Consider the following 13,418-nt stretch of genomic DNA (forward strand, 5'->3'; position numbering starts at 1 on the left):
TCTGTTTTCAGCCTGCGTTCTGCAGTTGGGTTTCAGGATGTTCAGAGAGCCATAATAGTGCGTGGTTTGGAGCAGACAGTGTTCCCTTTGGGAAACCGATGCTGCTTCAAAGAGTAGCACTGTCTGCTCTTCCATAATCGATAGAATAGAAATGCCTTAAGCCTCAGATAGTTACTCATCTGAAAGAACCAGACCATGTAGTGTAGGACTGGTGCCAAGTTTAGCATGGCCCGGTGGAGAGGGTGGCAGACACAGAGCTGGTGAAGCCCACTTCCTGGTGGTGAAATTGAAAGCAGCATCGCCTTCCCTTGAGAGAGGGAGGTGTGTGGCGGGGCCTTGCTTGATAGCACTTGCCATTTTAATCCCCCAGTGCCTTTGGGGTTCCAGAAATGCATGGAACCATCTGGAGTGTGGCCCTATCAGGACCCCACATACAGTATAAGTAAATTAAAATGGCATGTTCCAGCAACACCACTTGCCAGCTATACCACCTAGGGTTAGCAAGTATTGAGGCATGTCTGCCTCATGGTAAGAGATTTATGTCCTGCCTTAGCTGCCTTTCCTTGCTAGAGGCTGAATGACTATGTATTATACTGAACTGCAGCATTTGGGGTTGAGAGAAGCTTCAGTGATTTGTTGGGTTGGTCTGTGGTGCCATTTTGTTCTGGACCTGATTCCCCTTGCCTTCTGGCTTGTCACTGGAATCTGCCATTATCTTCTGGAATTCCTGGCAGAAGAAAACTTATTGTTGGGGTGCTAGTAAAAGAGGTGATAGCAGTTGCAGAAGTGCCTGATATTTTAATACTAATTCCAGCTATTATTGATCCATTGTATTAATTGCCTTTTAAAATCAAAAAAGCAATTCTCAGTGAGACTTAGGAAACAGCCAATCCCTAATAACGACATGGAACCTTAAACATCAGAACAGTAAAATACCAAAGTCTAGCGTCTGAGCCACATACAAAAATGAAGATTCACATTGACCAGTAGCTGGGAATTACTGAAAGAAAGGGTTTTTATCTGCTGGTGAAAGGAAGCCAAATATTGTTTTGTGGTGGGTTTTCCAGGGCCAAAGGTGCTTCTACCTTTATGGAGGTTCTGGGTGATGTATCCTCTGGCTGGGGAGGGGAGAAGAAGTTGCTGCCCATTCTGCCTCTTAGCTTCTTTGGAGTTTCCATTGGCCTCATAAACCCTAAGGTAGAATTGGATAGGCTAGCTTCATGGCCACCCTAGTCACTTTGAGGAAAGCTTGGTTAATTGTATGGTGAAAGATTATCCCACATTTTGCACCTGCTGGCCAATGGCCACCACCACACATCTGGTAGTGTTAGGTGGCTTCTGGACCTATGCCCCCAAATCTGGTGCTAAGGGTGCCACTGCGCTGGGTGTGGTATTCCATAAGGTAGGCATCTCTACAAACAATAACAGCAACAATAATGTTCTCTACTGAGTGGCCCCATCAATCTCACCTCTGTAAAATGGGGGGGGGGAATGGAGAAAGGCAGCATCACAATATTTGTTTGTTTATTTGTTTGTTTTTAAAACATTTGTTGCCTTTCTTTCTAGGGACACTGAAAGTGATTTAAAACAGATATACAGTGGCACCTCAGTTTAAGAACAGTCCTGTTTAAGAACGATTCGGTTTACGAACTCCACAAAACCGGAAGTAGTGTCCCGGTTTGCGAACTTTACCTCTATTCTGAGAACGGAATCTGAACGGTGGAAGGGCACTGGCAGCGTGAGGCCTCATTAGGGAGAGTGCACCTCGGTTTAAGAATGGACTTCCGGAATGGATTAGGTTCATAAACCGAGGTACCACTGTAACAATAAAAACAAACATGTAAAACTAACAGCAACAAAGAAATAAAACAGCAGAATTAAACACTTGTTTCCCCCCCGCTAAAAAATGAGTATGTGTGATTCCATTGACAATTAAAGAACCAAAGTTGCACTACAGATTGCACTCTTTTAAGACTGATGACAATTTTTTTGTTTTGCTGCCTGTCTCAGTTTCTAAACATGGCACATTGCTTGAAATATCCTGGATAAGTTTCTTTTTATCATCCTCTGGATTCAATGCGCTTTTATAGAAATCTATCACCATTTTACCCACTGAAATTGGTAGAACAATTGAATCTCTTTATGTTGTTGTTGGTGTTACGTATTTTATTAATAAAGGTAATGGTTGCTTAATTTCACGTCTTGACCGACTCACCCCCTGCTTGCTCTGCAAAGGGTTTTTCATGTGCCGCTTACTGTAAGTTGCTGAAGAAAGAAAGTTTTGTTTTCTGTAGCGCTCCTGTTGCTGTTCCTTAAAGAGCTATTTTGCAACAATAAGCAGCTGATGCAGTTCCATGCAGGAAGAAACTTCACCTGCTGATTTTTTTTTTTTTTAAATCACATCTAAGTCAGGATCATGCCAAGTACCCAGTATTTGTATTTCAAGCTGAAGGCAGTCCATGCTTGACCCTCCCCACATTTTTATATAGAAAAATATCTTTGTATACCACTATATCATAAAAAAATCAAAGCCAATTGCAGCAATAAAAACATAAACACATACAGTAAAAGCATAAAAAGTTAAAAAGCAGTAAAAAGCAAAAAGTTAAAAACAAACACCAGTAAGCCGTTGAGGAAGGATGTTATGAAAGAAAGGGACTTAGGAGCATGAACAGAACATTTCCCCTTCACCATTCCTGAGCCACAGCTAAGATTCCAGGAACGGTTTATCCACAGAACCTGTCGCTTTATAAACTGAACTTTCATCCTGTCAACCTTCATCCTAATCAAGCCTTTCTGACCTACAACCCATTATTCCAATATTTATGTTGGAGCCTTGTTTATTTCCTGTGGAGCCATATCTCAGAAGGCTGATCTTTCTAGATTCAGATTTTAGTGCGTTCAACAATTATAAAGGTGTCGGGTGGACCAGACCTCCTCACAAAGCCAAGTACAGGTCATCAACTTTATATGATGAAACACCAGTGGATAGATAAACCCCCTATTTTGCCAATTGCCTTAAAACTATGTTTTATATCATATATGTATTTGAAGTCTTGGGTGTATGTCTGGCATGCTCTTGTTTTGCACACTTTGTGCAATTCCTTGCATATTTCTCACCACTGCTTCCAAGTTACAGCATATTGTGAATCTGAGTTGTGCAAATGTGAATGGACAGACTTGAATCTTTGGGATTTCCATCTCTTGTCAGTATTTTTCATGAATGCCTAGCTATCCCTAGCTAATGCCTAGCTGAGAGGAAACAGAACTTGCAGGGGTGGAGAGCAGCTGTTCCACATACTGTAATGTAGGAGGAAAGTGCATGCACTGTGTGTTTAAGAGGATGGACAAATGTGTGATGCAAAGACATTTTAAAATGCTTCTCATACACTATCTCAGTAAACCTTAAAACAACCTATAAGGTCTGTCACTGCTATATGTGTTCTCCATATTGAAGATGGGAATCATGATTTGAGACTGAGAAATACTGGTTTGCCTGTGGCCACCTGGTAAGCTTGTGAATCAAGTTTCTCTCAGAACACACATAGTATAGTGTAATAGTGTAGAGTGTGATATATACTATGTTATGCAGACAATGCATGTGAAGCAATCCGGGAAGTTTGAGAAGCAGCGCTGTATAACTGCAAGGTGTTAGTCCTGTCGTGATTCAGGAGAAGACTAAAAGCAGCAATCCAACCTGCTGTGCAGGGGAGATCAAAACATTTCCACCTGCCTTCACCCACCACACTGAAAGAGCAGGTGAACACAAGTACCACCACAGGGTTCCCACAGTGGAAGCCCACATAAAGCCCCCAAGTGGTGCATTGTGGGGGACAAGCTGAGCTGGCCTAGAACCACTGAAAACTGAGTCAGTCCCACTATCATCGCTTGATCACACAGAGCACGATTCTGCCTTTCTCCTGGTTTGGTTTGTGTGGCTGTGGATTTGGTGGTGGACACACTGACACTTCTCCCTGTAGGGTAAGGATGAGAACCTGCAATGTTTTGTACATAAAGGGAATATTTTAATATGTTTAAAAATAACAAAAACAAAACAACAACACCTGGAAACTACTAGTGCACTTTTTCATAAAGCACTGAAGGTTGTGTTAGGTGTGGTGCTGTAGAATCGTGAACAAGCATATATTTCTGCTTACAAGGTCTGCTATGTGCAACAGCAAGGAAGTGTGACTTTTTGGGTGGTAAACTTTCGATTCTGAAAATCTCTTCTGAAAATGTCAAGCAGCTTGTCACTTTTGGAATTCTAACTCTGACTCCATCTGTTGCAATCAATTGTGCTTTTTAATGAGAATCAATGAAGTTTGGGAACTCCACTGGCAAGTGTTTAGTTTTTCTTTTTCTTTAACGTTTTGAACCGTCTCCAGTAAGTGCAAGATCAGGTCAGGGCACTTATGAAGAAGCAAAACAGGGGAGCAAAGTCAGGTGGTAGGGAGGGCAGAGCGTTAAGTAGGGATTGTGGGCAGGAAATGAGAATGGCTGATTTGGAGGAAGATAGTCTGAATGGGGGAATATTCTCCCCATTGCTCTTTCTGCTCATCTGTGCTTTGTGCCCTTAGATGAAAACTAAGGGCTTCATCATTTGTTGGCATTCACCTGTCTTGGGAGACAATGGAAGAGTGTGCCTTCGGGGGTGAAGTCAAACCATTGGAGAGGCATGTTGCAACTGTAGCAGATGAAAGTATCCGGTTGTGCTGCTGCAGGTTCACCATGGCTTTTTTTCTCTGTGTGCTCCTCTGTGTGCCCCTCCTAGCACTCATCACTCCTATGGTCACTGCTGTAGATGCATGACCTGACTGCCTGTTTCCAGGTGCTGCAGCTGTCTGCAAGGGATTCCCAACTGGTGGGGTTAATCTTGCCAGCCTTCATAGCACGTGTGCAGACATCTTGACTGTAACACAGAGTTGGTCTGCCAACAGGCCTGGTTCTTGAAGCCAGCTACCCATAGAGCACATCCTTGGGGATCCTGCCATCTTCCATTGTATGGGCATGGCCAAGTCAGCATGGACATCTCCCTTCTCCATTCCATCCCTCTCCCAGATCAGACTAGCTGCTCAAAGCATGAAACTTCTACCTGATCTTGCGGAAGGTGTGCATGGTCAACCTATTTCTAAGGTGCATGTGTATGTGATGGATTCAAGAGGACTCACGGTTGACTTTTGTTTACTCACATTGCAATTAAAGAAAATGTGATTATATATAGGAAAGCAATATTAAGCCAGAAGTTGAAAATACTGTGACTTGGCTCACAATCACCCAAACTATACCAAGGTGGGTTCTGTCAAGCCAGAAGGGTAGCTTGGTTGTCTGTCAAAATCCTAATAAATGGCAAAGAGAATCGCACTGCACCTGAGACACAAATTTGTTGTGAAACAGTTATCCGTGAACATCCTCTGTCACAAAGAGAATGTCGGCTTGTTTGCCAGCAGTCTTGATTTATAATGAATTTGGATATTGCAAACTTCCATACATAGGAACATGGTGCAAAGATGAAAATGGGACGTGGTGGTTACAGTATGCTACACTATAGTGTTAATATTTCTCCAGACTGGCTAGAGCCACCTAGGTAATATTTCATCAAGCATTATTTCCCCCTTCATTCAACTCTGATGTGCTTACCCTTTGCTTTGGAGCTATAAAAGTATGTGCAGAGGTGAGGAGGGTTTTCACTGAAATGTTACCTTCAGTAAAATATGCAGGCATGTTTGCATGTTAGCGTGTGGTGGGGAGAGAGTAGGTTCGGTGCTGCTGAATGTAACATGTGAAAATGTCATATAATTAAATAAATTAGTGCCATTTCATTTAATAAAAGTCCTCAATATGTATGTATTTTTTAAAGCCTCTCTGAAAGAAGAAAGCAAAATGATGTGTGGTTGTGTTTCAACCTGTGTATGGATGGACACACATACACACGGATTTCTGATGGCCAGACACTTTGGGGAGTTTGCCTTTTCTGATGTATGTGTTTCATTAGCTTTTTCAATGCTTGGAGTTTTGTTTTTTCCCCCTTCTCCCCAGCAGTTTTGTAGAGCCTTTAGAAGTTGTGTTAGTTAATTTATCCTTCCTAGTATGCTAAGGGGAATCCTTAAGGTAATAAATAGAGGCATAAAGCTCTTCAGGCTATGAGGCACATGGTAGGAAGCATGAAAATGAAATGTGGAAAGACAAACCCTAAGGTAAAGATGCTGGTAGTTTACACCCAGCAAGGGGATTATTTTTTCTTCCTTATAAAGTCAGCACTTATGATCAAATCAAATATGTGAGGCCTGGTTCCTTGAGAGCAACTTTGCTGCAAAATTAAGTAGGGAAGAGCCAATAAGAATCACTGTTGCTTACCCCTGCTTATTCTGTAGCTTATTCTGCAGGACAGGGCAGGCATTAGAGGATGGAGGAGACTATAACTACTGAAATGAATGGATGGTCCTACCACTACATCTGGTCTCTGGAATTTTGTTTAATACTGTAATGCTCTTAATGCAAAAACCAAAACACCTTACATCCTTTAATTTTTTACAGAATTTCCAGTGAAAACCTATTTTATGAAAAATGAGCTGAACAAAGTAAATGGCTAAATGTTTGCCAAAATAACCTTGTACATATATCTTCAGAAAACTTGCAAAGTCAGAACATGTTAGAGGCAAAGCTTCATGGTCAACATGACCAAAAATTGGGCCCCTGCTCTAAGCACTCTTGGGGGTGTGTGTGTAAAGTATCTCCTTTCTCGTGGCAAAGGACTGAATTGACAAGGACCATTTATCTGTTCTTTTACCCCCCCCCCTTCAAAAGCCAAACCCTGGCTGTTTGGTTTAAGAAATCATCATTTTTTGGGGGGTATGGTGAAATGGGAGGGATGATTCCTAGAAAGATATCTTCTGAGGCGCTTTTTGAATTGTGAGATCTGAAGCTACAACTCCCACTTTAGAGTAACCACAAAATGGTAGGACTGAATGCTAAACTGTGATTAATCTTAACTATGGTTTGAAGGTGACTTGTTTCTACTAACAAAAGATAAGACTAGCTGGAGTTTGTCCAGGTTCAGATATCATGACAACTGAAATGGAAGTGAATCTTCCAGATTTGTGCAGATGCAGCCAGTGTTCTTAAGACTGGAATACCAGGTTAGTTGTCCACATGCTTTTAGGGCTGGGGAAACCCAGCCAGTTGGGCAGGGTATGAATTATTATACACAAACACACAACATAGCTGCATACCAAACTTATTGTGCTCCGAGCCCCAAAACCCATCCTTCGTGGAAATAAAGACACAGTGGAGACAGAATTTAGTTTAAATGTTAATGGGCAAATTTTGGCCACAATTTTATTAAATACACAAGTGTGACTGGTATTGATTTAGGCATTGGTATCAAAACTATAACTGGCTCCTGCCCCACCCTGCGGGAAGCCTGGAAGGGTAAACAACCAGCAGGGGGAGCTCCATCAGTGTGTATTGACTGATGCTCACCCCTGGGGGTCCTGGCGTGGCCCTAGCCCCTCTCTGGGCTTCAGATGAGATCCAGACCCCCGGATTCCTTTAACGGAATACCTTATTCATTGGAGGGGCAGGTGATGGCCGCACCTCCCCTCCCCACATTCCCCTAAGCCAGTGCCTGACCACCAAACCTTACAAAGTTGTGACGATTGCTAAGAGGTAGGCAAAAACCGAGTGGCCACAGCCAATCTGCCACATTGGGAAAAATTCCTACCCAGCCCCCATTCCAAAACAGGTGACCAACCAAAGTCCAAAGCAAGGGCAGACATGACCTAACTAATAGGTGGGTGTTTGGCAGTGCAAAGCAAAAGGAGGTCCCTATGTCACGCTGCCAAATAAATACCCCCAACCTTGCCACGCTGCTGATCGGCTAAGGCCATTGGCATAACTGTGGCACCACCGGCTTGGAGTGGGGCAAGCCCCGCCCATAAGCCGGTTAGGGAAGAGTTGCAGGGCCGAAAACAACATGGACCCTCTGTTAGGAGGATCCAACTTGCTGAAATAAAAACTTGGAAGAGATCTAAATGAAAGGCTGTTTGGATTTTTCCTTCACATTATTTTCCCTTACTCAAGATAATTTCTGCAACTTCATTTGTTGATCTTTAAAGCTCTAGATGGCTTGGGCCATCTGCTTTGCCTTCACAGGTTAGACGGGTGGTTATTCAGCCCTAGCACCTCAGATCTGAAACTCCTTCCCTATAATTTTGGTGCTGCTGGAGCTTCTGTAACAACATTAGAGTCCACTTAACTATAAAATCTGTAGACATTTTGTTTTGTTTTACAGCTTCAGAAACAGTTGTTATCTTTCTTGGGTATTGTGGAAAAGAGTAGAATATAATTTTGTGAAGTATTTCGGGGAAAAAGAAAGATGAGGTGTGCTGGGGATTGGTTTTAATCCTATTTGGTGCCACAGGTTTCACTTTAGCATGCTTTAATTGTTGTTGTTGCTATTATTTTATTTTATTTTAAATGATTCTTAGCACAATACAACAATAAAAATATTCATTTTGTTGGCAAATTTTGAAATGTTGTAACCTATCCTAGGCAGTTAGAATATACATTTATATAAACGAGTATATATGACATATGATAGACCTGCACAATTTATGGTACACCAAATCAAAAGCAGCCAACAAGTCTTGCAATGTGGAATGGTGCATGCTGTAAATCCCCCGGTCTACTGTTTTAGGCAGGCATGAAAAACTGGAAGTTTCTTCAGCCCCTGAAGTGCTGCCATGCATGGCTGGTGGACTGAGTTTTATGTGGTAGGTCATACATTGTGCAGCCCTGACATATGATACCGATATAGTCAATTATGCAGCTAGGGAAAAATGGGGAATCTATATTTAGGTTGTAAATGTCCTGAAGTCCCCCAGGTCTGCTTATCTCTTTGGTCTCTCTCTCTCTTTCTGTCTTTCTCTCTCTCTTTCTCTCAAGTGCTCCCCACCCTCTCCCTGAGAGAATCAATGCCTGCTTCACCATCTCTGACTACCGGAGGCAACATCCAATGTGGTACACAGCACTGCTTTCTCTGAAGACGTTTCTTCCTTCCTTCTCTGCTGAGAAGGGTGTGGGCATCCAAGAAGATGTCTTGGGATGCAGAGCCAAAGACTATACACAGAAACTCTCCACGTTTCCTCTCTTTGAATTGGTCTTCTTTGTTGTGAAGAACTTGAACATATTGAAAGAGATGGGACCCCACTTCTTGGTAGCCAGGCCTTTGCCCGTCCAAAATTTTTAGATGGAAAATGAAGACCAAAACAAACATTTCTTTGGCTGAAAAAGGCATTAAAAAATCCCAATCTTACCACCCAAGACACATTTCTCAAGAGCCTAATGGCTTTGCACATTTAGGTAACAAAATACTCCTTCCTTTAAAAGACACGGTTATGGAGTAGTTGGCATCTGTTTGCTGATGATGTTCTATACTCTCTTTAGACAGGGATACCCCATCCCCAATAATATATAAACATTTGTGCTGATGAATGCACGTTTTCTGTCTTTAAAATATTGGGAAATGCATATATTTGTACTGCAATGCCAATTTTGAAAGTTTTAAAATAGTCTTCCATGAGTGCTTCACAATATAGATCACATCAGTTTTATTGGTGGTAAATAAAATAAAGGCAAATACCTTTCCTCACTCGATGGAAAAGATCTGATATTACTTGATCAATATTAATCACCTTGCTTTATATTCACTTTTTGGAGGCACATAAAAACAGCAGTAGACATCCTCTATATATACGCCAGAATGTATTAGAATAGGGACACAATCCAGTTCTTTAATGTGGAGGTTTAATATTGCGAATGTACACCAGAGCACTGGTCCCCGTGCTAAAATAAATCATGGGAGAAAGAACGCTCTCCCCCCCCCCCGCCCCATCCCCAGGAGAGGACGTTCCCCAGCACTTGTTAGTCTGGTCCTGCAGAGCTGGAAGCAAAGAGTGAAAAAGTTGCCCAGACTGGCATGTTATGTCCATCCTTTATTCTGCCATCAATCATAGGGCTGTGGGTGAGTGCATTACTTCAGCTCCCACCCCTTCTGTTCTAAGTGCCAGTTCATGGGATCCAGGATGGGGTTTTGAATACCTTACAGCAGGAAATACACTCCCTGTCACCACAGGCTTTCTGTGGCCAAACCCTCCTGCCTGACAACATGCATGTGTTCAGTGGCACAACTATTCTGGGGTGGCAGTAGGTTTTGCACATGATTAGGCCCTCACACAGAATTGGGCAGAAACACTTTTCCTCCTTCTGCAGCTTGTCCCCTGTGCATGCACTCAGGGAGCCAGATATTGCTCCAAGCCCTTAGGTAGCCTTAGATTAGTTTGTTCTGTAAGAGACCAAAAGCATTTCACTGTTTGGTTCAAATTGTTCAGCACAAAATAGATTCCAAATATCTACTTGCAATAAAGAGCAAAGCAGTGGGTTATCAACAGGCACTTGTCAAGTGATCAAATTCTTTTAAAAATATTTCTGTTTGAATTGTAATAACTAGTCCATGCACCTGGGAAAAAGAAAATAATTCATAGTCAGCCAAATGACAGCTTAATCTTGCAACCACTTTTCACTTGGGAAGCCACCCAAGAATCAATGGTAAAACTTTGCCTGGAGTTGTTGCTGGCTTGGACTGAAAATTGGTATATACCCGTGGCTTGATTAGATCTTGTGAGAAATATTTGTAATAAAGTGGCACAGAGTATGAATATACTTTATGTAGTGCATTTTTCGGGGGGGGGGGAGTAATCACATAGTATTTATCAGCATTTCTAGAAAGCTGTCAACCATTAAGTGGTGCTTGTAACCCCTTTTTAAAAATGTAAATCCACTGTGGTGTAATATATCAAAGAAATAAAAGCTAGAAAGTTGTCTGAGGCTGATTCTCATTCATGGAATAAATCCACATTTTTATACCACAAAATAAAGAAATTGGTGCATTTTTCTCTTATCCATTGTGCAATGAGCATTCATCAGAACCGACATAGTCATGTCAAAGATTTATTGGAGTCTCTCAGGCATGTTTAGGTAGTTCTTCCTTGCACTCAGGAACAGCGACTCCTCTATCTGCCTACCTGGCAGTTTAGCAACATATGAAAACCTGTAACTCTGATTTGTGCATCTATTAGCCTGTGGTTATTATTGAGACAATGTATGTGAAGTGGTTAGAAACATACAAAAAGCACTTTTATAAAGGAATCCTTCCCTAACTATAATTGGTGCTCCTGAATTGTATAGACAGGTTCCCCAGCCCTTTTTTAAAAGCTGGCCAGTGAAATAGACTGGCCAGTAGGCTCAGGGCAGATGATACAACAGGCAGTTAATTTATGGAATTCACAATACATGGTTCAGATGGCTTTAAAGATAGGGATGGGATGAGAATTAGAGCAAGGGTGGTCCACTAGGCAAACACTCTTTTACTTGAATTGTGAGCAGAACTGGGTGGGGGATGAGGAGTGCAGAGCCTTGAGGGCATATCTTGAGCAGGTCTCTGCTTGGAGTCTACTTGCCTTTTTAAAATGTCAACACTTTCCCAAAGGAAGCAGGAAGAAGTAGCAGCCACCCAGTAGAATGTTCCAATGAAGGCAGAAGGTTTGCGTGGGCTGCTTGCCTTGCAGACAGTAATTCACAGAGCTGGGTTGCAAACCCCATGATTGCTTGGCAGAAGATATACCATTTCTGACCAGAAAGATGGTCTGCTGGGGTAGACCTCTCTACCAGTCCATCCTTCATTCCCTCCTTCCACGGCTTTCTGTTTCTTTTCGATCTGGAGAGCAGGATGGGTAGCAGCTGAAGGATGGCTGATGCTTTCTGCATCAAGTTGAACGCTTAGAGAGCATTCTAAGGCAGTGTTTCCCAACCTTTTTTGGGCAAAGGCACACTTGTTTCATGAAAAAAATCTCGAGGCACACCACCATGCCAGATGGGGAAAGGTCACTTTTTACTTATGTAAAAAAAAATAAAAAAATAGTAACAGCATAGAAGGTAATGGTTATCTCTTTGATGTCTGATGGGAGGGCATTCCACAGGGTGGGCGCCACTACCGAGAAGGCCCTCTGCCTGGTTCCCTGTAACCTCACTTTTCACAGTGAGGGAATTGCCAGAAGGCCCTTGGCACTGGATCTCAGTGTCTGGGCTGAACGATGGTGGCGGAGACGCTACTTCAGGTATACTGGACCGAAACCGCTTAGGGCTTTAAAGGTCAGCACCAACACTTTGAATTGTGCTCGGAAAGGTACTGGGAGCCAATGTAGGTCTTTCAAGACTGTCGTTACGTGGTCTCGGCGGCAGGTAGCAGCGCTCACAGCTTACGGACTGCACTGTGTAACAGGTGTCTGGCCCAGCAGCCTAAGGCGGACAAGCCACTGAAACAGGCATTCAGAATCCATTCATTTCATAAAACCTGCAGGGCTCAATCTCTGTGTTTGTGTATGTGTGTGTTTCTGTTTTGCCCAAGGATCTGGGGGTGGGAGAGAGCTCTTTAGCATGATGCTTTTAAAACAATTAAATTATCAACAAACAAACCTGATGATACGAATAGCAACGTCAGGTGCTACAGGGGGGGGAGAAGGGGGCCTACTCGGAAGTAAATACTGCGTCCAGGCGCAATTAGCGCTGATTTAAGGTGCACCAAGACTGCCTAAAAACCTCACCAAAGATATGCAACAAAGCGCTTCGTTGCAGAGGGGAGAGTTTGTGCACCATGGAGGCTGGAGGGCTTCTATTCTACATGCGGGGGCTGGGGGGGCGAGGAAAATGTGCTCCGTGGGGGGGCGGGGAAGGCAAGAAAAGGAGCTGAGCTCTAACTATAGGCTCCCACGCTTGAGCAGGCCCGACTCGGTGGGGCGGACCACCCTCTCTCCTGGAGGAGGAGGAGGAAGAGGAGGAGGAAGAGGAGGAGGAGATTCCCATCCACGGCGTGGCCTCCCGCGCTCCTGAACGGGAAATCTCTGCAGCCCAAGACTCTCCACGAGGCAGCTCCTCCCTTCCTGCCTTGAGCCGCCGCCAGCCGCGCCCCCCTCCCCAGTTATCTGCTGCCTGCCAAGCCCCGCCCCTCTTCATTGTCCTCCCCTTCTGTTTATACACAAAGACCCCCCCATCTTCTTCCCCCTTCCCCTTCCTCCATCCCTCGCTTTTTTCCCTCTCTTTCCTTTTTAAAAAAAAATATTTTCTCTTCCCCTTCTTTTTTTCCACCCTTTCTTTTTTCTCTTTCTCCCCCCTTCCCCGCCCTCCTGCCTTCCTGGGTTAAAGGATTTGAGCAATGGGTCTGGAGGTGGAGCTCGTCGGAGGATTAGCCCGACTCGCCCGCCTCCCTCCCACGGCACACCAGGCAACTTCCGGCGGCACACTAATGTGCCGCGGAACACCGGTTGGGAAACACTGTTCTAAGGACTTTCTCAGGATAAGGCCTT

General features: G+C 43.5%; 1 protein-coding gene across 10 annotated transcripts in view; it reads left to right on the forward strand.

Annotated features, from left to right (window-relative positions):
* The window catches only part of PCDH9 (protocadherin 9), a 776,382-nt gene that overhangs the window by 212,026 nt on the left and 550,938 nt on the right, over window positions 1-13,418 (forward strand). Inside the window, exon 3 of one of the 10 annotated variants that reach the window (XM_082221378.1) lies at window positions 8,944-10,878. The exons of the other annotated variants lie outside the window; for them this stretch is intronic. Within the exon in view, the coding sequence (XP_082077504.1) occupies window positions 8,944-8,964 (21 nt within the window). The 3' untranslated portion in view covers window positions 8,965-10,878. Of the gene's footprint in view, window positions 1-8,943; window positions 10,879-13,418 lie in introns of those variants that run through there. 10 annotated transcript variants of the gene reach the window in all.

Source organism: Podarcis vaucheri (genome assembly GCF_965113315.1).
Source record: "Podarcis vaucheri genome assembly, chromosome: 4".
Taxonomy (NCBI): domain Eukaryota; kingdom Metazoa; phylum Chordata; class Lepidosauria; order Squamata; family Lacertidae; genus Podarcis; species Podarcis vaucheri.